General features: G+C 38.6%; 1 protein-coding gene across 5 annotated transcripts in view; it reads left to right on the top strand.

Moving 5' to 3' along the window:
- SHROOM2 (shroom family member 2) overlaps positions 1–24,996 on the top strand; it is a 117,012-nt gene that overhangs the window by 33,305 nt on the left and 58,711 nt on the right. For all 5 annotated transcript variants that reach the window (XM_071430564.1, XM_071430565.1, XM_071430563.1 and 2 more), the window contains exon 2: positions 13,344–13,495. In XM_071430564.1, the coding sequence (XP_071286665.1) occupies positions 13,344–13,495 (152 nt within the window). The remainder of the gene's footprint in view (positions 1–13,343; positions 13,496–24,996) is intronic.

Here is a 24,996-nt window from a genome sequence, read left to right as displayed (position 1 = left end):
CAGAAAATTAATTCAAATTTTGAAATAATCTTGAAATAAAAATAATTATAGTAGATAACAGATAAAGGAGGGAAGAGAAAGGGATTTGCATTTGAAATGAGAACTATGAATGCAAGACACAAAGTTGTGGTTTGGATAACCATATGGAAAATAAAGTGAAATTTTATCTGTACTTAAATTGGATTACACCCAAACAAGGAAAAAAACTATGACTGATAACAGTTATGGATGTGTTGTAGCTCTAAAATCCTGTATGTAGCCAACCTGTCTGTCCAAGTAACTTGCTAATATTTCAAAATAAGAAAATTCCTGCATATTCTGTACAGGAGCATAAACCAGTGGTTTAGAGAAGGAAGGAAGGAAGAGGTACTGTCTAGCAGCTACCCCCTGCTTGCTTTAACTGGTAGTGTCCATGTACTTGAGAGATCCTCATGAAATGTTTTTACTTGGAGTTACTTCACGCAGCTCAGAAAATATGTGAACGCAGCAGGAGTCTCCACAGCTTTCCTCAAATAATGAAATGGGAATTTTAGGTCTTTTACCTCAGAGTTATCTAACTTCCTGCACTTCAGTGTTACTCATGCTCCGGAAACTCCCTAATGTAAAAAGCTGCGGTTCTTCCCTCTCTTGAGTGGCTCAAGAGGTATCAGCCTCAGCCCACATCAGCACAATATCACAGCTGCTAATATCTTGCTGTGTGGAGTGGTCCCAGACCAAGTTAAATAGGCTATTGCTAGCCCATCTCTGCCTTCCTGTACCTTGGCATGAGCTAATGTGTTGTTCTCCACAGTTCACTAGAAATTAAGTGTTGTTCAGCTTAGAGGAAGGAAGCTGAGAGTTTTGGGATGGGCTTTTAAAAGGTACATCTGCACCTCTGCCAGACAAGAAAAATCCAAGAACACCAGTGCAATTTTCCTCCCAAGTCCTATCAGCTTCATGTCTTTCTGGTGTATCTGTGTAGTGCTTTTCAAATGCTTGTGAAGGTGCAGACCCTTGTTTCTGAAACACGAGATGAACATAAACAAGAGGAACTGAGACATGGGAATTCAGGCTTCTCATAGTGCTAACTGTTGTTGAGGTAAAGAAACAAACAGCAGCACAGGAAGTATAGGAGTAGCTGTCTAATAAAAACACTGTGGATTTGTACTGACTGACCTGCTTAGTAAAAGCCTTGCAATACTTTCATAATCTCAACAGTCCTTAATGATGATATTTAGTGATAATACACTCGTCTAATATTAAAAACAAGGAAATAAAAGCTCCAAATCTAATTTTAGGAATACCAATTTTTTATATCTTAAAAGGAGAGTTACAGTTATTGGTAAAGATAGCAAAGTTCATCTTCAGGAGCTGAGATTGGGTATGTACTTCAAAATAATTCCTTAACTGGTCTTCAGGTCCATAGCTAGTTAAACAAAAAACTCCAGAGGTTTACAGATTGGTCATTACAGTGTCTGATGTTTAGTTCCTAGAGTGGATATGCAGTTTTATAGTAATTAAGTGCTTGAAGTAGGTAATCCAGAAACCTCCCTGTTAAGCAAGGAGCTATTTAAAGAAGTATCCCAATATGAACAGCTGTACAGAGAAACAGTCCAAATTCTTCCAGGTTAATTCAGACAGGAGAGTCAGCAGAAGGCTCTCCAGTTGCTGCTTTAGTCAGACCTTCAACTTTCTTTTCCTATGATAAATAAAATTTTATTAAGGTTTTCCTATAATTTACAGTGTAAAAATTACTGAATTTAGAGATAATTTAAATGCAGTGCAAACAAAATTTTTCAGTATGCCACTGTTGTTGCATACTATGTAATATAGTATGTGATCTAAATTTTTATCATTCAGAAGAATAGATTGTTTCTCTGGTGCTTTTAGTGGCTTAAAGCCTGTCTTTAAGCCACTAAAAGCACAGTTATCAAGATGAGCAAGTACAAAAACTCCTGTGCAATGTGGTATTTGAACATTCAACCCCCTGCCAACACTGACATCCTAAACTGGTGTGCTCAGACATGAATTTTTCATGAGTGTGGTTGCATGCTGCTGGAATAGAGGCTCCCAAGAAGCGGTCACATTCGTGGCATGGGCAGCAGTGGGGGACAAGAAGCTCTGTGTGTAATGCTTGTGTGCACATACAGTGCTCCCACCACCAATCTCAGAAAATAAATTGTAATTATAAATTTTCTCCTGTGTCGCAAGAATTATCGTGCAGACGTTTTTCCCAAAATTCCACTCATACTTGAGTGAGTACTGCACACTGAAGTTGTGAATTGTGCTGCCTGAGCAGAATGTCTTTTAATAAGTGCATCTGCACAGATTACAGATACATTTGCCAAACAGAAATACAGATGTATGTCAAACTGAGTAGTTTTGTCATCATTAAATGCACATTTTTTAATTGGGAAAAGCAGCTAATTGTGTGAGTAATGTTTGGATATGTCTTCATTTTTTAAAATCTTTGAAGTAATGTGCCTGCTCCTAGAACTAAATTAGGCCAGTAACATGTGTAATACAATAAATCTTTTGAAAAAAGGCCTGCAAAGTAAAGCCAATTTGGAAAATGTCCATTTAGAGTAGTAAGCATCCTCTAACTTGTGAATATAAGAATTCCTGAGCATTATGTTATAATTTACTGTTAAATCCATGCAGCTTTTTGTAGCTTCTATTTGCATAAATTTACAATCCATGGTGATTTTAGTTCATTAATTGATAATTCACAGCACAATCCCATAATTTCTTAAGAAAAAATAACCTTTGTCATTGACCCAATATAATTATTTTAATTGGTTAATTCCTAATTCTAGGAAGAATTAAGTCTCTGACATAGAGAAAAGGTGGCAGGATTCTCACAGAGATGCCAAAAATGGTTGCATATCTAATTCCTATGGTAAATTTTTTATGAGGAAGGAATTTCTTCTAATGTTCTGTGATGATATAAAGTAATGAGGTTTTAAGGAATGGTCTATAGAATAAACTACACAAAATGAATGCTTTGAAATTATGAACATCGAGGCTTGTTTAGGAAAAAGGAAAATTTCTTTTAAAGAAAATTTTGGGATTGCTGGGGGAGGGGGTTTTGTTAGCCATTTTTTTATCGTTGTTGGCTTTGCTTGGTTGGTTTTGGTTTTGTGTTGGATCTCAGCTATATGGTAACAGAGTACTGATGGCTAGGGGAAAAAGGGCAGGGATGCCATAATGAGACTGATGCCTGGGGTGTAAATTGCTACGGATTAGTTCCTCTCCACAGAACTGAATTTTGCTTTTTTCAAGTTCCCAACTCAGAACAGACTTAAGATATTGGTGCTTAACTCTTAACTGCATGAATGTTTCACGCCCTACTCAGTCAAGTGTGTGCCTTAGGAAGGTAGATGAGTACTATTCCATCTTGTCAATAAACTGCATAAAACACTGGTGGTTTTTTATTGATGTGCTCTTTTTACTACTGGAGCATCATGAGAGATTTACGTTGATTGTATTAGCAGTCTGTCTCCAGAGAAGCAGCCCCTGTCTGACTGTACCAGGCAGCTCAGATACTGCAAGCTGGCAGAAGTGGACCTCAGCAAGTAGAAACTGCCATGCAGTCCTTTGCAACTTGTTTTGTGAACTGTGTTTGGTAATGTTAGGACGAATTGCACTGCAGTTCCTGCCCTAAAAAAGTATATTCAATGTTGTATTTAGTGTTTGTTTCTTCATATTTTCAAATTTGACTTCTGGGTCAAAGTGGAGTGAGAGAAGCTCTCTTCCTTTACTGAGACAGTAATAAACAAGAACAGAAGACAAAGGGCAAGATTACCCAGACCTTTTTTGTTTCTATAATAGGCCTTTTTTTTTTTTTTCTTAAGGGTCATCCCACTTGCTTCCGATTTTTTATTGCTCTAAGAATGGAGAATTGAAATGGTGTGCAGAGTGCACAGCAGAAGCATGGCTTTCATACAGTGGGAGCAGATATCTGCATCTATTCAGTTTGATGTACCACATACTTATAGTAAAAGGAGTTGTATAAATTATATAAAGGTGAATCAAGATAACTTTAGGTTTTGTTGACTATTTTAGCCCTGGGGTGGGAGAGGAATGGATAAATGTGTCATCTTCTTTGAACTTGACTTTAAATATTTGACTTGAGGAAGATGGTAGAAAAGGATGGCTTCAGGTTGTAATTTGGATACTCTGTGAATGTGCATATCAATTCTGAACAGAGATCAAAAGTTAACGTAAAGAACAAAATCTGTTGTTCAAGTTTAAAGCACTCAAATTTTAGGAGGAGCCTGACCCTTCTTTTGAAGTCTCTTGTTTGTTTTCTTTGCAGGGGAGTGGTTGAGGGAATCAACAAAGACGTGCTTCAAAATTCAGTGCCTTACTGAGCCTCTTTTTTCTTTAAAGTTGAATAATTTTGCAGAGCAGAGCAATCTTACTGAAGAAATTGTTATCAGTTATTATGAGAGCAGGTCATTCTCATTGTTTGCTAGATTTTTGTTTAGATGTGTAATGTTATGTTCTGTTCACTACATAATGGGTTCTTAAATACTTCTGCAGTAACTATTACAAATAACTTTTACTTTTGGGATAAAATCACATTTTCTGGAATGTTATTACAAGAATTATTGGGAAATGTTATACTTTCTGTCTCAGAAGTGAGCATTTGTGCTATGACAAGAATGGAGGATCCCAAACAGCAGCTGTGATTAAAACCAAATAATGCTATGAGTTAGTCAAGATAAGCATTCTGTTAAAAATGGGCTGTTCAAGAGAAAATATTTAAAATGGAAACCTAACGCTCTGTAAAATTCCTGTGGGTTTTGGCAGACCCATTATAGTGCTTTTTGAAACTAACACACAGTGAAGGTTTTTTTCTGTTGCTGGGCCTTAATCAGTGCTACCTGTGTCTAAAAGTGTAGCTTTTTTTTTTTTTTTTTAACCACAGCAATCTGTAGACATAGATGCAACTTAAATTTTTGTAAAAGGTCACATTTAGACTGGTAGACTGAATAAACTAATTTAAATTTATTTTTGGTGAGTACACTGTTGCCATCCACTAGGTCTTTCGATGTCTGTCTCTCAGACCTGTTGAAGTCCTTCACAAACCAACTGCAAGTTGATGAAACTGGTCTTTTCCTTTTTGAATTAATGCACAGTCCTATCTACATGATCATACAGACACATTCAGGGATTTTTAAAATTCGATTTGTCTGTAACTCCTACCCTTTCCCTAATCATGCAGTGGTTTTGTAGGCTCTTGGATTGCATTCAGTCTGTTTTTGTCAAGGGTGCATTGGCAAACCATGACATTATTTTCCTGGGATGAACAGGAAGGCAGAAAGATAAACCAGTGTTGTGTGATAGTTGCAAGGTAAAAAACTTTGAACCTTATGATCAGAAAGATTACTTTGTCAGGTCATATTTTTCCTCTTGGAAGTCTGTTCCTGTTATCAGTTTGGACAGATAAAATACAAGTTGTTTCTAGGCATAACCTCTTTATAAACCATTCTTATTGTGTTCATAATAGCTGAAAGTACAAAAATGCAGACCTATAAAAATGCTTAATGTTAACTGCACAGATTGCATACATAAACAGTCTATATATATATAGTCATCCATAAGTAAACTTGGGCAAATAAATATGGATAATCCAACCCTATCAAACTTCCCTGCTTGGAGGTTGTTAGAATAAATAAACTGCATATAAAGAAAGCAGTTCTCTCTAGGCCAGCTGGCTATTTCTTTTCATAGCAGAATTATTCACTCCATTCTTATAAAGATTATTTTGTCATTTGGAAGGGAAAAAATATAGCAAAATATGTTTAAAAACAGTATAAGGCATATGTGACTACAGATGGGTCCTTCTGGGCTGGATGTGCCATTAGTTTCTGTAAAATGCAAAACTAAACTCATGGCTGAAAGTAAATGGGAGTTATTTCTCAGTAATTTTTGAGTAAGCTTTGTACAGATTGTCTAAATGAATGCTGTATCAAACAGCAGTAGGAAGGTGTTTAGATGTTGTTGATGTGGTACAAAAACCCCCCAGAATTTAAGCTATGCTTTGTAACTGTTCCTTTGGTGTGAGGGAGGGACAGCCCTGGAGTTGTTTAGTTTCAGGATCAACACTACAAACAGGCTTCTGCCATCACCCCTGCTTCCAGAATCTTCACTCCAGTCTTTTCCACTCTTGTCTTGGCCTTATTCTTACTCCAGGTAAGCTGGGTCTGCTTTGGCTTTGCTCTGGCCTGGGTGCCAGTTTAGGGTTGTAGGGACTATGAGAGCTGGGAAGCTTCTCTGAGGGTCTTGCATAGAAAGATTTCCAAAGACTACAGTTTGTATTTAGATGCTTTGTAGATGTGGAATTTATGCAGGCATGCTGCTCTGGCATATGTGCAAATATTATTCAGAAGCTGTAAAATGTAACTAGTAAAGCTTAGGTACTAATGGCAAAAGACCAGCTATGTACTTGACACTAAGCAGCCCCTTTTTGTTTTCATACATCAGCTCTATGCTTTTCAAACATCAAGGGTTTCTGGGGATTTGTGGGTTCTGGGTTTTTGTTGGGTTTTTAAAAATTATTATTAATTTATTTCTAGTAGAATTATTCAGCAGTGATGAAAAGTTTCCAACTTCTGTTGCTGAAACAATGGAATCACTTTGAAAAAAAACCTTTAAAATAAACAGCTGTTGTTCAGTGTTTTAAAACCTATAAATCTATGTGAAGTTTCTCTTCCTGATACTTTTCATCTGGAAATTATCATTAGTTTCTTGGGGGAAAGTTTCATTAAATTCTTAACTTCAAGTACTTTAATTGGTCTTTAGTCCATAACAGCCCTGTGATTTAAAGAAACAGTAATAATAATAACAGTAATAATAATAACAGTAACCTCTTTAGAAATAGTAACTGACGATTTGCAATTGGAAATATTTTTTCACAGGCTTATGGTAGGTATTGTTTTGAATGTAGGTTGAACCAAAATGTTAATCAGTGTATGTATGAATTGTTAAAAAGGGAAGTGGTGGATGTATTACCATACTTCTTAAACATTTCTGGCATGAGGAACTCTGAAGTTATGTTTCAGCCTGGAGTCAGTTTTTACAGCTGTAATAAATCCCCCACAAAAATGGTCTGTTCTAGTGAAAGTGACAGCAGCCCTTTGTCAAAACAGTGGCATGGACACTGTTGTGAAAACTGAATAAATACTTAAAGAACTGTACCAACTTTCAGAATATGCGCTTTTTTCAAACAAAAAACAGAGGAAGGAAACGATTACTGGGTAAATATGCAAATATTTCAATACGCTAAATAACAAGCAATTAGAAAAGGCTGTGATAGACCGTGTCCTGTTACTCAACACTACCCTTTAAAAAAATGTTTCCATTTTGATTTTTAAGAATCACTTGTTGACAGAAGGGAGGGCTTCTGCCAGCTCAGGATCTGTGCAGCACAATGGGGGACACTTTGAAAGAGCAGCTGGGCCAGGGGGATTTCTCTGCCTGTTCAGTGGTTTTGTGACAGTGACCGTGAACCCTTTCCCTTGGGTCTAGGGAAGAAAGAAATTGTTGTTAGGGAAATACATTGCCCTGGACTAAGCATTCCTGAACTTTAATGTTGTTTGCTGTAATGTTTAAAGATAATCTCAGGAGGAGCACATATGGACAATGGCTGTGGGGTGTGAATTTATGATACCAGGCAAAGGGGAAGTTCTGGCTTCTGTGCTAAGTTAGAGTATCACCAAATGCAGCAGACACCCACCTCTCTGATTGAAGTGCAGCAATTGCCAAGTTAATAATATTGGATAGTATTGCATAGGCACAGAGTTTGCAAGTTGGTAGCTCATCACTAAGTTGGCTTTTTTTTTTTTACATGGTGGTGTTTAAAGTTCACATTGAGTAGTTAATGCTGATTATTTACCCTGCAGTCTGTGGGGAGAGGTGGTTCAGGGTTAGAGGGACCCTCCATTAATGTGAAGGTTTGCTTTGTTGCAGCCATGCTGCATTGTTTTGGGCCTTGTTTCCATATAAGCTTCTGAGCCCATCTGTAAAATGGGGCTGGAGTTTCTTCCCTTCCAGGTGTCCTTCCAGCAGTCTCTTTCAACATCCATATAGAGTGGGAAGGATGTACAGGAATGAAAAGTCAAATGCATTAGCCTTGCTCAGCTTCTAGTGTATGCATGCCTGTGTGTGATGCCTTACACACACACACACATTGTCTTTGGACCAGTTAGGTCCTGCTGGGGTTTGCACCCCTCTTTTATCCTGCCTCAGTCTGAGCCACCAGTGTTGCTGGTGAATGCAGCCTTTGGCACTCAAGAATGCTTTTGCAGAATGTATAGCTGGAGTTAGGTCAGATCTGTTATTTTTCTCTTCATTCCTTAAAGTTACACAAATGCCAGGCTTGAACTGTAGAGGTTTTTCTCCTTTGTTTAACTCTTTGCAAATCAAAATAGTTGACACTTTCCACATTTTATTTGTTCTGAAGATCTTCTACAAAGATGTTAGGTTTGTGGAAAATCTGTATTAGATACTCATAATACAAACAACCAGGGAAACATTTCTTGGCTGTACAAGAAATGAATTATGATAAAATAGTTTATCACAGTTGATAGCAGAATGCTGATAAGTGGTGCTGTTTTTTCCTGTGTTTGTCTGTGGGTTTGGGTTTCCATCCCGTCTCCCACCCTGTCCAAAGAGAGTGTGGACAAGAAACTGTTGGCTTTGTAAACAAAACTAGATCTCTCATATGACACAGCATTTCCTCAACCTGTCTCCTGCTTGTTTATACAGGTGCCTATAGAGGAATGTGGGTATTTTAAGGAAAGCATTGGACCTGATAAACACAGAAGTGAAGGGGTCACATGCTAGAATTCATGCTCCCCATCAACACTGCAGCAATTTAAAGCTAGAAAGATAAGCCATTATTTTTCCCTTTCTTTTTATTACCAACAGGGGGAATACAGACTTGAAAGTATCCTTTGAATATGTTTGTGCTTCTAGCTAGCTGTTAGATATTTTCTGCATGTTTCAAGGCTGTCTTCTTTTTACAAGAAGAATTTCACATACCAGATTTACATGTACATTGCTTTTTCAACAATTTTTTAAATCCTCATATATACATTTTGAATCAGTGTTTCTTCCTGTTTTGTGGATGTGATATAAGCAAAAATAAATTTGGGGAGATGTGACAATTAATACAGATACTGTTATGATGGCAAAGTCTGCACTCACAATCCTTCCTGGTGCACAGATCCCAAAGTTTGCTTTTGCTCTTGGCTGTAGGGAGGTCATCAGAGACCGTAGGGTGAGAGATGGAGATTGTCTAAGCAGATGCTTTTGGTCAACAAACATCCTTTTCATCTCCTTTTGGAAGCACTTTCTTTGGTAGCATACCAACATCACTGCTAAGGATAGGAAGTCAACATGTTTACACTTGTTAATTTAGCACAGTATGAGGGTATGACTTTTTAGTACATAACAAAAGCATGGTTTGAGGGCATTTCTGGAACCCTTGCTCATTCAAGATAAGCTGTGTAACTATATATGTTTGTTGAACACTTATGCTTGTTCTTTATAAGAAAATAAGGTGTTGATTGTTTTTCTTCTATGTCTTTTGTTTCCTGCTATTACTAGAAAAATGCAAAGATGTGTGTGCTTATGGGAGTTCAGTTCGTGTTAGGTTGCATCCAGTTGTATTTGCCAGCTGATAGTAACTGAGGCAGATCTCTTCTTCCTGGCTGTTCTTGAAAGACATCTTAAAACCTCCCTCTGCATTTTCAGGGCTTTATTTCCAGCTATTGACCTAGCTTTTCTGGATACCTGAAATCCTAAAAGAAATTGATGCTAGGTAGATAAGTAATACAGGCTTCAGTCTTAAAAGATGGGCTTAAATCCCAAACACAGCATAGCACAGCTGACTCTGAAGATGGTGAATGAAATACATTTGTGGTTGAGGTATGACAAGCAATGACATTTTTGAGTGAATTTGCTAGTTCTAAAATGTTTATGTAGTTTGGTTGGTATTTACGCTTCTAGTTAAGGCCTGATGAGATGAAAAGTTACTCAATGGGTGAATAAATAAAGACAATAAGTGGTTAAAACTAATAAAACAGAAGAAAACCTGGAGTAGAAACTGGAATGGTATTGTCCCGTTTTGCACAAAGAAGGCAGGTTAATAAAGCAGTGTATTTGAAGAGGCCTTTTCCTTGTGAATGTTTTTGGCTGTGTTTCTTTATATGTGTGCAAAGCCTAATGTTTTTAGTTGTTATGACTTAAAGGAAGGACTTCTAGTGTAACAGAAGAAACTGTATTTTTCCTGTCTAACTTTCCCATTTCCACTTTAAAGTGTATTGTCAAGTAGAATCATATCTGTACAGCCATTTATAGATCTGAGTATGAAAGGTTTATGTTCAAATTTATTCAGCTTGAAAAGACTTCTGCTGTGAATAGATGTGTAGTTTTTATTCCCACTACCTGTAGGTGATCTGAAGACAAGATCTTAAAGCCACTTGAAGTTTTCATGAGTATGGCTTCAGCTTTGTGTTTAGGTTTCGATTTTTTAAATACTTTTTGAGGTTTTTTTTTTAATTAATGCTGTTTTGGACAGCCAGAGTCTCTTTGGAAAGCTTGCTTTGTGTGGAATGTGTAGTTCCCCTGATGAAATTAAAACTCAGAGGGGGTAACTGAATACTCCCTGCTGTCAGTGCATTGCCAGCCTGAAGAAAAAACAAACATGCTTACTGAGAACAATGAACATTCCTTCAAATCCTAGGAGACTGATTTTTGCCCCCTCCCCCCCCTTTTTTTTTTTACAGACAGAAAGTGTTTTGGGGCCCAGGAGTGTCTCAGCCTTGTCGTTATGTTTGGGTGCCTTGCTTGGGGCGTAAGGTCTGAAATGGTTTCAATGGTTTGTCATCTACACTTGGAATTTAAAGTGCCCTCCAAGATACTTTCCCTCTCTGCCCCTGCCATGTGTGTCCCATCCCAACACCCACCCCCTGCCCTGACCTTCCTCCAGCAATTCTAGTGATTTAGCTCTGACTTTCCTTAATGTTTTTTGTTCCACTTTTCTAACCTACTTGGGCTTCAGATATGTGTCCCAGGCTGCCTGTTCTCTTGTTCTGCTCAGCCTGATTTCAGTGTCCCTTATATGGCAAATGCTCTACACTTGACATCTCTGAACTGAAATCTTTACTTACATCTAGGCAATTTCCACTGCTACTCCCTTGGTTCCAACCTAAATGAATATTTGCAGTGATAATTTGGTATTCTGGTAAGTTCTTGATGCTCAGAGGATATGTGAGCAGGACAGAGGACAGGTCATAACTTGAAAACTAGATGTATGGGGATGGGAAACTTGCTCTGTCTTTAATTATCTGGGGTTTTTTTAAGATAAGTTCTGTAAATAAAGTTTCTTGATTTAGAATGGGATGTAAGACTAAGCATTTTTCATAGTATTCTTTTTGGCTTAGGTTTACAGGCCTGAAGATTTTTAAGAACATCTATAATGAACTTACATGAAAAGAGCTTTTATGTGCCTGCAATGAGATTGAGCGCTCTATGAGATCATCCCAAAGTACTTTCATCAAGAGATATTGCTTTTTTTATTAGTTCATTTAATTTATATTTTTGTGGCTGGACTCTTTCTAAAACCTGTACTGTGAGCTTCAGAATTCATGAAGTTACTTTCCTCTGGATTTATCTCATTGCTGATTGACTTGGGTGCCTCAGAAGATGGCAGTTCTTTGTGAAGCTGTCTGCAGTTGGGGTGATTACATGAAGTTGCTCTTTGTAAATTTGTTGGCATTTAATAATGTGGGACTCAGAGATACTGTAGTCAATGTAAAATATAATGAAGACATAAATGAAAGTCTTTGAAGATCAAGTGTCAAATGTATAGGAAGATGTGGGATATGGATTATGAGCAAATGAGGGAGCAATAAAATTAAATACATAGATCATGAAGCCAAGCAACTCAGAAGCCAGAGGCTGTGTTGACAGCAAAGGAGATAGGAAGAAACTAGAAAGCCAAGGGATTGAATTGCAAAGTGTTCAATACCTACAGCTATACTTAGAATCATAGACCTGTTTTGTTTGGAAAATAGCTTTGGGATCATAGAATCCAGCTGTTAACCTAGTTCTGCCCAGTCCACCACTAAACCATGTACTGAAGTGCCCCCATCTTTTACAGGGATGGTCCCCACACATCCAGTGAAGGATAAAGATTTTCCTTAGCCCTCCATTGCTTTCTTATGTATTTATGAAAATATTTTATTGTCTTTTACAGCAGTATCCAGATTAAGTTCTAGCTGGATTTTGGGCCTTCTAATTTTCTCTCTGCATAACCTCATAACGTCCTTGTAATCATTGTTTGAAATCAGTTCAAACTCTTGGTACTTGTTAATCTGTCTGATTAAGCTTGTGAGATTTGTTTTAAATTTTGAAAATGGGTAACTTTTAATGTGGGATTTTTTAGCTTTGTAGGGGTGGGAATTACAAAAGCCTTTAATTTAGCTGTTCTTTTAAAGAACAGTTGTATAATAATTTAATGCATTCAAGAATTGCCTGTGGCAGCAAAATAATCTTTCAGTGAAATTCCCTTAGTATCACTGTGTGTTTAAGCCAGAGCTGTTAATTAGCTGTATGGATGGTAAATTTTCAGGTATTTTCCTAAATGTTATGTTCCTGATGAAAAAAACCTTCATTTTCTAGACCAGCCTGTTAAGCAATATTTTGGGATTTTATTGCATGCCAGATCTTTGGAGTTGGCTGTATGTTAATGCTATTGACAAAATGGTTTATATTATTGGCTGCCTTCTCTAGAGAAGCAGATTTTTAGATGCCTGCCCAAAGCTCTATTTGCAAGTATGATTACACATTCTGTATTGAACAGAGGTCAAGATGACAGATGCTTTTCACAGAATCATGGAATGGAACAAGTTGGAAGGGACCACAGAGGATCATCTGGTCCATCCTCCCTGCTCCAGCAGGGTCATCCCAGAGCACAGATTTGCATCCAGACAGTTCTTGACATCTCCAGTGAAGGGAGACTCCACAACCTCTCTGGGCAACCTGTTCCAGTGCATGCACAGCAAAGAAGTTCTTCCTCATATTCCCAAATTTCCCTCAAGCTTTCTAGCTTTCTCAGGAGATTTCCTCTCTTTTATTTATTTCATATTCTAATTGTCTCTGTATAATTACTCTGTATAATTTCTTTATAGTGATTTTTAATGTGCCTTCCTAATTATGTTAAGCACTTAATTATTGTATTAATTTTTGTTGAAGCCAGTATTGAAAGCTCATTAGTTTATTTTAAAGGTGGCATTATGCAACCTGTATAATTCTACTATTTCTTATGTACTTTTTTTCCCCCCCCTCAGATAGAAGATGGAAGCAAAGCTGCAGCTGTGGACAAGTTACTGGCTGGGGATGAAATTGTTGGCATCAATGATGTTGGCCTGTCTGGCTTCCGACAAGAAGCAATCTGTCTGGTGAAAGGCTCACATAAGACACTGAAGCTTGTAGTGAAAAGGTAAGCTTGTGTCCTTAGCTGGAACACCAAATGTCTTTCAACCTATAAGCTACTGAGCAACTAAATTTGCCAAGATTTGGCAAGTTAATGACTTTCATTCAGTGTTATTAATGTGTATATTATGTGGTGTTCCACTCATCCTTAAACACAGACTCTTTATGGATCCAGTGTGGAGAGAGGCAGCCTGTTGATCAGGGCAAAACCTGAGGCAGTATATTCTGTGAGTGCTGTGATGTAATGAGTCAGGACAGTGCCTCTGTCCTCCTGAGGTGCAGTGCCCAAAGCACAGCAGGGCTCTCAGCCCTGCTCCCCTGCCTTTGCTGTGCAAGTCACACCCTCATACTGTGCAATACTCCCTAGTGCATCTGCCATGCGGGCCAGTTGTGCTGTGAGGAGTGGGTTACATGGGAAACTTTTGGAAAAGCATTTACCTACTCTGAAAGTATTTGAGGTCTCAAACATTTCATAAGTGGTTTGCATAAAGAGTACTTTCAGTTGGTTATTAGTGAAGGGGAAAAGTGAAGTGGTTTATCAAAACAGAACACATTTTTGGTATGAAAACTTTTTGACATTTTGACTTGTGACTGTTAAGTTCACACAACTTTTAATAACTTGAATTAAAAATAATTTTCATAAACTATTTTTGACAGAAGTGATCCAATGTCAAAGTAGCTAAATCTTGTAATTGCTGAATAAAATTCCAACCAGGAAATCTGAACAACATGATATTTGTTAGTAATTTCCTACTCTGGTGTATCAGAACTTTCTAGTTAATTACTTTTATCAAATTATACCAGCCAGTCTTTCATGTGAGAATTTGTTGGAATCCAAAAGGAATTTTGATGCAACACAGAAAATGCCAAGACCTTGAACATGAGCTTGACAGGTATGATGGTCCAGTCCATAAATGACTGAGGCTGTCTCAAACAAGAACAGTCTTTTGTGAAATAGCACTGATAGGTAAGAGAGGTACAGAAGTGTGCTTTTCACTTTTGGTTTTAGAAGGTATTTTGATAGAATCAATTATGGGAACCAGGAGCTCTTTCACAGCTGATAGTTTATATCCTCAACAATAGCTACTTCCAGAAGCTCTCACCAATTTTTTGTAGCATTGAAGCTAATAAAAGCAAAACAAAATACATTCATAACTACCATAAGTCATGTTGATGTTCAGCAGTTCCAACTTGCGCTGGCTATTCCAGTAAAAGCACTTGTTGGCAGAGGTTACATCAGTTGTTCCTGTCAGAGAAAGGGAGAACTTCAGGGTTGAGAAGTTTTATAGACACTGAAGAATCTGCCAAGACAGCAAATCTTAATTACCAAGAAAAGCTTTAGACAGAGTAGAAAGATTCCCTCTCTTGGTGCTTTTCAATTTTATGACAGTAATTTGCTTAGCATCTGTGAATTCTGGTCTATCTTAGGAAATGGCAGCAGGTTTGGTGCAGAAATACCCTCATGAGAGGCACAGCTGTGTCATTCTTGTTATTCATACCACATGGCTCTCTACTACCATCAGAAAGGAGGTTGCAGTGACGTGGGGGCCATTTTCTTCTACTGTGACTGCAATAAGAGGACAAGAGGAAGTGGCCTTAAGATGGGAAAATCAGATTAGATAGTAAAAAAAAAAAATTTCGCCAATAGGGTGGTTAGGCATTGGAATAAGTTGCCCAGGGAGGTGGTGGAATCACTCCCTGGTGTTGGAGACACCTGGATCTGGTGCTGGGTGTTATGTTCTAGTGGTTTAGGGGTTACCATGGTAGTGCTGCGTGGACAGTTGGACTGGATCTTTTAAAGGTCTCTTTCAGCACTGATGATCTTATAATTCATTTCATGCATGTGATTTTGGAGAACTTTGCTACAGCTAATCAAGTGCTGATTTGCTGCTGGGGCTTATGGCCATTCTCTGCAGGCAGCAGAACCCATTGGTGCACATGCCCTTGAGCACTTCGGTGCAAAACTGATGGATCTTCATCAGTCCTTTATCATCTCTCCCCTTTTTCCTTCCTTAGCATGTGTGCAGTGGTCAAAAACAAGCTAGCTGGTCTAGCCAAGAGGCTGAAACAGTGGCTTTGTTAGAGAAAACATTATTGTCTGAAATTCATTAAGAACTTCCATAGCTTCCAAACGAGGCAATAGCCCTTTGGGTCATTGACAAGCCTGCACAATATTAGATAAAATTTCATAAAACTTACTGAATGAAACTAGCTGGGGCTTTTGTCTTGGTTTTTCAACTTTGCTCTTTCTCTTGGAAAGTTGCCCTAGGACATCAGTCCTTTTGATGGTCAGAAACCTTTCAACTTCCAGTCTCATTTTATTCTTGGCCAGCTTGTTCTCATGCACTACTGTCACTGCGCTGAAGTAACTTTTCCTGTTGGCAGTTGAAATGATGCAGGTTTTTGTAAAAGTCTTGTTGCATGCTTTCTTTCAGAAGTTATGGTTTGAGCAACAGTATTAGTTTGGTTTTGTTTGCCCTAAATCTTAGGCTGAATTTTTATGAGTACTTTAAACAGTCATGTGTTTAAGCAAACCAGTTGTTTAGTCTTTGTGTGAGCACTCCTGCAGGTCTGGATTGAATTGGATCAGGGAACTGATCTGACTACAAAATTACTTGAGTAAGTAGGTTTTCAGCTGGGTACCACTTTTCAGAGGTAGTCTGCATTTTAATCAATTGCAGCAATCTTCAAAAGGCTGTTGTAGCATTTTTAGATCACACTTACTGTTACATTTTTAGATCCACACTTACTGTTCCCTGGAGAGACTGGGAACAGTCCTACAATTTCCTTTCATTGTAGAAATAGAAGATGAGGTATTGATCTGCAAGTCATTTTAGCATCTTTTGTCTGCTTGCCCAGTGTCCTTTGTCTAGCACTGTGGTGGCTCTCTGTAGCATTGGTTTAACATTTTATTCTCTGTGGTGTCAGTGTGATAATCTGAAGCACAGAATAGACAGAAGGTTTGAAGTTCAACTCAATCCTGAAGCTTAAGAGAATCTTTGTTTTTATCATGTTGTTTTTGCTATCTCTGAGCATTAATGTGCATAACCAAGATCTAGATTTTATGTGGAAAACATTTTTCCTTGGGGTTGTTTGTCTTACCTATTGTATAATGATCTAGAAGTGAAGAGCAGACTTCTAAAAATCTATTATGTTATGAAAAAATTACTTAACAAAATTCTTCTGGAAAGTAGAGAACTTTCCTTGCTATAATGTCAGTATGATTATGATATATGTCAGTATAATCGATATATACTATAATTATACTGACATTATTTGCCACTGCTGGCAGTGTGTCCCTGGGAAATTTCTTCTCAAAGCAGTAGAGCCACAGCCTGATCCTATGTTGAGCTAACTGTATGTAGGAAACAGTAGGACATGCTATTGTCTGTTTAGAAGTCTAATGTACCTACAGCAAAGACCAAGGGAAAATGTTTTAGCGAGAGTAATGTGTTTCATTCACAACAATTACTTTGTGACAAGGATTTCTTAAGGGTCTTAGATCTTCTGCAGTGGTAGCTGGCTTCCAAAAAATTATATTTGCTTGCTCTTTTTAAAGAATATGATTATTGACTCACACAGGGAACATAACACTGGTTTCTAATAAAACTGTCTGCAGTGCCAAATACTCACCATAAATGTGTTGGCTATCAGCATATATGCTTTGCTGTATTTTCTGGAAGCATTGCATAGTTGTGGTCTAAACCAAATCAGGACTGTGCAACTGGCTCAACAACAAACATGACAATTATGTGGCTTACATATATTGATGGTAGAACAAGTGCAGTGTACTTTCAGTCCTGATTAAAATAGGACTCAGGAGGCTTCATGTTATTTTCTCAAGTGGATTTGTAGAAACAATACATCTTAATTGCGTGCTAGTTCTTCAACGTAGTACTGAGTAATTTCCTTTCCTAGGAAAATGGCAAGCAGACTGTTTAGGATATTTCTTACAGGAATTACATGAGAATTTTTGTCTGGATGTGGTGTGCATCTCTGCATACAAATGAAATAGCTCTGAGTGTCGATACTGACTGTTGATGTTGAGGTGATTGCCATATTCTGTGTACTTTAATTCTTTTGCATATATTTCTACCTTAAATTCCTTTTATTACGTACCATCTTCACTCTTTTGCACATGCTAGACATAAGCATAAATTACAAATCCGTAATAAGAGTGATTTTTCACTATGCATTCATGAGACACATTAAACTGTTAAAAATTGGCACATAGGTGAGGCTTTCATGTGTTTTTATTAAAGGCAGGGTGAGATTTCCACTTCTGGGTGTCACCCTAAGAAGTTACCTGGGTTGTCCTCTTGGCTGCTTGAGTCCTCTGTTAGCAGCAGTCAAAGTGGGTGAGCAAGAGCAGGAGCAGCCTCTTTTCCACAGGGTCTGCTAGTGATGAGAAGCTGGAATTCATTTAACTTGGCCAGCTCTGTAGTTCTAAAGTTCTGTACTTTGGCCATATCGTGTACATATGAGAACTCGTGGGGTTTTTTTCCTTTTCTGTAGCATTTTGGTGTTGTGACTTCATGTTGTTGAAGTGCAAGCTCTTTTTGCAATGCAGAGGAAGTCCCTTGTTAAAGGAGAGGGAGAGAGTGGGAGCAAACACACTTGTCATTGGAAGTGTAGCATGGATGCTGACATTACTGTGCAAGATCCTAACAAGGGAAGTGACTTTCAAGATGCTTGTGGTATCAACACCTAGACATGGAAAGTTAGAGTTGTCTGTGTTTGCATGGCACTTCATGAAGACAGTCAACTCTTAATTAAAGCACAGAAGAAGGAGTTTTTAATGAATGTCTTGAGGGCTCCAAGATTGTACAGTACTGTTTCAAACACCTGAGACCTGAGCAGAAATCTGTGAATAAAAATCTTGACAGTCATTTACAACATTCAGTTGGGAGATCACTGAAATTTGTCACAGTCTGAGCAGAAACCTGCTGAACACCACTAGTGACCTTTCTGTAATGGGTTTTGTGTAACTTAGCAAGGAGATCTAGTCTTACCTATTTATGACCTGTGGAGTAGCTAACTCTGTACTTCATGGCTCCTGGCCACAGAAGTACTCTGTGAAACTTGAGAATATCAACTTGTGAGATTACTTGGGAAATTGAGGGATTTTTTTTCTGTACAATCATGAGATAGAGATGGAGAACTGAATTCTGTCTCTTACCTGTGTTTGGCCTTGATACTTCTATTTTCATAGATACTAAAATGGTATAGAAAACAATCTGCAAAATTAGATGTATACTAAATTACTTTTAAACATTTAGTATACTGTTTTGTCTATGGTTATGGTTAAGCATTGCTCAATAAACCAAATGCACTTGTAGAGAGCCACTGTTGATTACAAGTGAAATCTAATTTGTCTTTCAATTAGATTTAATTTCTTCTGGAATTGGGTTTGTTATGGCAAAACAAATAGCAGTGGTTTCTCTCTTGCTGCCCAGTAGCCATAATTCCTCCTTTTTAAGATTGACCTTGGCCTTCACTGACCAAGAATGGTTTGGGGTTTTTTTTAATTTTTTTTTTTTTTTTAAATTCCTGTATTTTCAACCAAACTTTGGAAATGTAAAATTTGGGAACTGTAATAGGGATTTCCAGGGCTCTATCTGCATACATGTACCACTGCTGTAAGAAGTGGGCAGGTGTGATAGCCCCTTGCCACCCATGTTTATTGAACTGACAGCTGTGTAGCAGGATGTGCCACCGCAGATCTTTGGGAGTGGGTATTTGTAACAGACACACACAGCTTTCAAGTGCAAGGCATGAACATTTCTGTGGGACTACAGTTGGTAGAAGGGCTGGGCACTTTTTAACTCCCACTTTGCCAATTCACTTGAGAGGTGAGTTAGTACATTGCTGTGGGTCCCCTCTTTTGCTCTCAGCAGGATGGGCAGGTGTAAATGTGTGTCAGGTATGGACACTGCTCCCAGCCAGGCCTGGAGACGGAGAGGGGAGTAAGCCACGTGTTTCAGGAATTGTGACACGGCATGACCAGGCTAGGGCACCTCTTTGTCTCCTTTGCTGCTGCCAGTGAGGTACCATGGCTCACAGTGGGGTGGCAGGAACCAGACAGAGACAAACATGGGGCATCATGCAAACTGCACAGCACCTCCAGACCCAGCTGAGGAGGACCTTGGGGTGGATGTCCTGTGCTTTAAGGAGTGCCAGTAATCCCAGCAGGATCTTTCTATGAAGGAATGTTTAATGGAGCATCTGCCAAATAAACCACCCTGTACACACACTGTGCTCAGTTGAGGCACACAGAGTGGACCAGCCCATATGGAGGTCCCCTCCTGCTCAGATCTGCCTTCCAACTTCTCCATGGGCAAACACAAGGCTGACTGTGTGGAGCTCCACTGTGCTCCTCATCCTTCAACTGTGTGATCCTGCACTACTGATGGAAGGGGAATGGACATGACAAAAGGAGGAACACACACTTCCATCTTATATTTTCAGCAAATTATCTCTTAGAAACGCCCTGATGAGGACCTTTTTTCCTGGTTGCATCACAGTCACTTAACCCAACACATTAACAGTGTGAATCCACATTCCCTTTGCTGTAACCCTAGCAATACTACCCAGGATGTTTCCCATGCCACCTGCCTTTTTGGTGGGGTTGTACATCTAAAAAGCACTTTTATTTCCTAATTTTCTGCCCACCTCACTTGCTTCTTGGTTGCATTAACATGATTTGGTTCATGCTGTTAATGCCACACTGATGGATGCTTGAGATGATTGTAAGCTTTAATTCTCCAGTTGGTGGTGGTGTATTGTCCCTGGTTTCAAAGAGCAAGTTGTTGTCTTGTGATTTCAGATGTTTGTCTTATACAGCTGTCAGGCTTCTCTCAAATACTTATGTCATGACTGACATGTTTTTGTTTTGTGGCAACTTCCATAATTTATTTCTTGGCAAATCTAAAAAATCTGCCCTGTAAAGCTTAAATAACAGAAAGCCAAAATGACAACAGATGTGACAATATTTTACCAAGGCAACTCTGTTAGGACAATGTTTGGGCTAGTAGGAAGGGCACAGACATTTCCTTGTAGGTAAAAGGAATATTCTGTAATTTGAATATACTTATTCAAAAGGTTACTTGTGGCAGCACTATTCAGTTTTTAAGTAATTACCAAAATTGGGCAACATAGCTTTTTTGTGGAATGGGATATCCATCAAACAGTAACAACTGGTGAGTCATGACTGCATTTTAGTAGTGGGTTTTTTCCCTTCAATCATGCATGCACTTGTCAGAATGGTTAATTTTGAGCATGAGTAGTCTCATCCAACTTTGTAAGAGCACTCACATGACTGAAAATAAAAAAAGTAAAGAAGTGCTTACAGGATCTAACTATAGCTTTTTACAAGGTGGTACATTGGAGTTACTCTGAAAACTGCCTTCCACTTGTGAATTTCATTGTAGGTGCTGGAAACTCTAATATGTAGCCTCTTGGGTGAGAGAGAGGAGAACAAGTGAGCCTTCTAAACTTTAGGGATCTGAAGACTTACTCATTTCACATAATACTTTTGCATGCCCACACAGATAATTTTGTGTTCAATAATACTGTAGATATCTTCAGACTCCTGACTGAAACAGAATTATAAACCCATCTATTAAAGACCAAATGAATAATTTTTTATGTCAGAGATGATCTTTGCATGTTGAAGGCATGCTTCTGTGTATGTTCTATAGGTTTTGAAATAATTAATTGTTTGGGCCTGCTTTTAAGCACCTTAGAGTGTTGGGTTGTTTAACACTAGTTAAGGATGTGGAGATATACATGTCCAATTTCAAGAGAGAAGGAATAATACTCCTATTTCAGGGTGTTGCAGTTTTCTCCTTGTGGAAATTTTATTTTAGGTTACATATTTCCCATCCTGAGGATTAAATGATTGACAAGTTGGCACTTGGCACTTCTTATATTTCAGCATCAAGTATCTCCCATATTGAGTGTAGAGATTTTATGCTCTACTTGCTCAAGTAACTACATGTAACACCTTTCAATTTGAGAAGATTATAAAGAAGTTTTAAAATAATTTCTGAATCCAACCCTTAACTTCAGAAATGTGACCACTTCAAAGAAGGGCAGGAATGTAAGTGTGTTGCAGATTTAGTTACTGAATAACTGAAGAAATTTACATCTTATCTCTTGCACAAGAAACTCAGGATATTTTATGGTTGATTTTACTGAATCTGCATAATACTGGGTTGCCTGGCAAAACAAGGTCTGGCACAGAGTCACAGCTATCACACTGCTGAGTTATACAGCCCTTGTGCTTTTAGGCCAGCTTCATACCGAGTGCAGAGAAGAACAGAATGACAAAAGCTGAAGTTTGGGGAAATTTCTGATGAGTTGTAATCAAAACCAGAGTCAGTTCTTTGATCTGGCTCATGGAGCAGCCTTGGCAGCAGGTGGGCAGCTGAACGAGGGCTGGCATGTGACTGGGAGAAGAAAGCCCTCTGGGAGATGGTAACTGGTCTGGCATAGGTCATGTCAGAGCAAAATAGCTTTCTCAGGTAAAACCTGAACCCTGCCAGCTTGTGGCACAGTTCTTTGTGGAGGCTCTGTAATTTGCATCATGTGGCTATAGTGTTTGAACCAAGATGAAGATGAAGTAGGGCTGGGCTGTCTCCTGAAATGCCCTGGGAAGAGGAATTCCCTTTCCCCATTCCTGTTTTTGGGTCACCTTGGACGTGGTGAGGTAAATTACAGCTGAAATCGGTGTGGGAAAACACCACACCTGTGTAGAAAGCCCAGTATTTGGCATGTGGTTTCTGAGGAACCTCAAGTCATTTGGGATGGCTATTGAAGGGTAAGCTTATTGTGCTGAGTGGCTGGGAGGCAAAACACACCTGTTGTTTCTGGCCACAAGCAGCAGCAGGGTTTCTGTGGCTGTGTGCCCCAAGGATGTGGGAAGTTCCTTCTTGCTGAAGGCAGCGTTTCAGGCTGCTGCAGGCAGCCCTGTGCTGCTCTGGCATTCACTCTGCCCATCCTGGGCAAAGATGGCAGGAAGGAATGTGTCTGAAGGCTGCTCTGCTTCCTGCTCCTTCACCTCAGCCATGATAAGACAGCCCCAAACCCCTTGTTTGGACTCCTGCTGCTGCTGTTAGCATTGGCCCTGTCAGAGGCTGCGTTTTTCTTCAGTGTTACTGGTGAATAATGCTTCTTTTATATTTACCTTAAAGGTTAATTTCTTTAGCACTTTACATGGCATGATAATTTCTAAGATACTTGAAAATAAATCCTGCCAGAACCAATTTATTCAATGTGTGAAGCTCTTTAGATGTTTCCCAATGATAAATACTCATTAAAAATGTTCTATTATCCTTCTGAGGAATTCTGATAAATTATGGTAAAAACTGAGGTAAGAAGGTGACATCAGGAGTTTAATGCTGTCTAGCCATCAAAAGGTAGTAGAATGTGCAAAAAATAAGGATGAGGGAAACATATTTATGTAGCTTATATAATATACCATAAATCCCAAGAGCAATTCTTTTATCTCAGACATCCACATGTGTCTCTCTAGTTCCCCTAGGCAGAGCAAGGAAAAACAGTTCCAGAATATGAGAGCTTTATCATGGTAGTCTATTGTGAATTCAGAAGGCAGGAAGATTTATGATGTTATACCTCATACAAATTAATACCTCTTTGTTGACAGTGCATATCTTATTTATAAATGAAATTGTTGTTCCATCCTGCTCAAGCCTGTACAGTTGGGCTGAGGAACAAGGAAAACCTGAGCAAACTGTGATGATGAAATCCTGATTTCTTCAAGTTAATGACTGAAGTCTTTAAGGGCACTAGGGTTGATAATTTATTTGCATTTATTTATTTTCACATACAGAAGCAGAGCATTTTGCAGGTCTCTTTAGTTTCTTTGTATGTAAAATGCAATTAGAGCATGGGATAGGAAAGGAGCTGCTGTGCTGTGACTAAGTCATACTCCTTCCAGCATTAAAAGAGGCTCTGTTGGCTGTAGTGTGGTGTTGCTGTTTGCTCCATTTTTCAAGTGCAGGGAGGTCAGACCAACTGGTTACCTGATACATGGGAGGAGAAAACAAAGAGCAGTGCCACAGGCCCTATAGGTCACCATGGTTGACAGCAAGGCATAAGGTGATTGTGTAGATGTTTGTGTGAGTTTTGGCATGTGAGAATGGGCATTTAAGGTAGAATATGCTGCTTGGCTGAAATTATAGGGATTTCTACAGATACCCATACAATAGAATTCTGTCAATAACTTTTCTGTCAAAATACTGGTTCAATTTGCCATTGTAAGAATACCTGAATATTAATAGGTTGTTTTCATTACTGCTTTCTCTTTTAGAGCCTCTCCTTCCCCCTAGAAGTTAAGAAGTAAGGTTAGCATGTGTTTATATTTTTATTTTATTGTTTTTAAGTTCTAGGTCACTTCTTTTTTGGGGATACTTTTTTGAAGTCATTTCCTTTTATGATAAGATACTAGAAGCTGAAATTGCAAAAACAGGAACTCCTTCTGTTTTGCATGGACAAAAGTGCTGCAGTTCCATTTGCTTCTTCCAGGAAAATAGGTTGACTTTGTTGTTATAATTTGTTGGCACTTTTCTTGAAAAGATAAGTAAGAAGGGAGTACAGGGTATTCAGATACTCAGTACACAGAGATCATAAACAACATCAAGGCCTCAGTTTTGTTGTTTTAACTCATTGCATTGAGTTTTAGTCAGCTACAAACATTCAGGAAAAAAACTGGTAATACTAGAAAAGCTGTTTAATTTCAGGTGTTGGAGTGAATCATTTTAAAGGTGTGAAAAATCCAGAAACTGCTGACTAATCTCCCTTTGAAACAAAGAGAGTCAATGCTCTACCTCAAATTCCACCTTCAAAAATAGAGACATCCAGAATATTTTCTGACTTCTGAAGATCACAGCTATAGCAATTAAATGTCTGAGGTCACTTTTTAGATGTGCAAATAGGACTGCCTAACCACAATCTTTATTTTTTTATTACACTGAATAGCTTTAAGTCTATTTCTTCCTGTGACTGAATCCTTTGCTGGTAGCGCTCTCTTGTGGCTGTTACTTTCATTTAAACGACTTAAGGGATTTCAAAAATATGTATATTATTTAGAAATTTTTGCCTTAGGACACAACAGTCTGTGTTGGATAAGCATACTGTGGTGGTTTTGCAAGTTCCTAAATTAAATGTGGTAATATATATCTTATTAATACAGGAAGGTCAGTCTAGGCAAAAGTGTCCCAAGCGAGTTTCCCAGAAGATCTCAAAGGGACAGTCATATTGAGCATTCATGTTTTTAACCTCTTTTTTTGGTATATTTTTGGTGAAAAGCCATATGCCTTTGCATGGTGGACAAATGGGGGAGGCTTGGAGGGAAATGAAATCTGCCTTGGCAGCCAGTCAGGTGGAGGAGAGACAGGGATGGGCACCTTCATTAACTGGCTTGATCGCAGATGCTGCTCTTCCTGTGGTGCTGCTCTTGCTGATGAGCAAGTTAGTTCCTACAAC

The sequence above is a fragment of the Agelaius tricolor genome, unplaced genomic scaffold, assembly GCF_023055355.1.
Source record: "Agelaius tricolor isolate 1412-34295 unplaced genomic scaffold, bAgeTri1.0.p SCAF_7, whole genome shotgun sequence".
NCBI classification, from domain to species: domain Eukaryota; kingdom Metazoa; phylum Chordata; class Aves; order Passeriformes; family Icteridae; genus Agelaius; species Agelaius tricolor.
The sequence above is the reverse complement of the archived record's forward strand: the minus strand, read 5'-3'. Positions and strand labels throughout refer to the sequence as shown.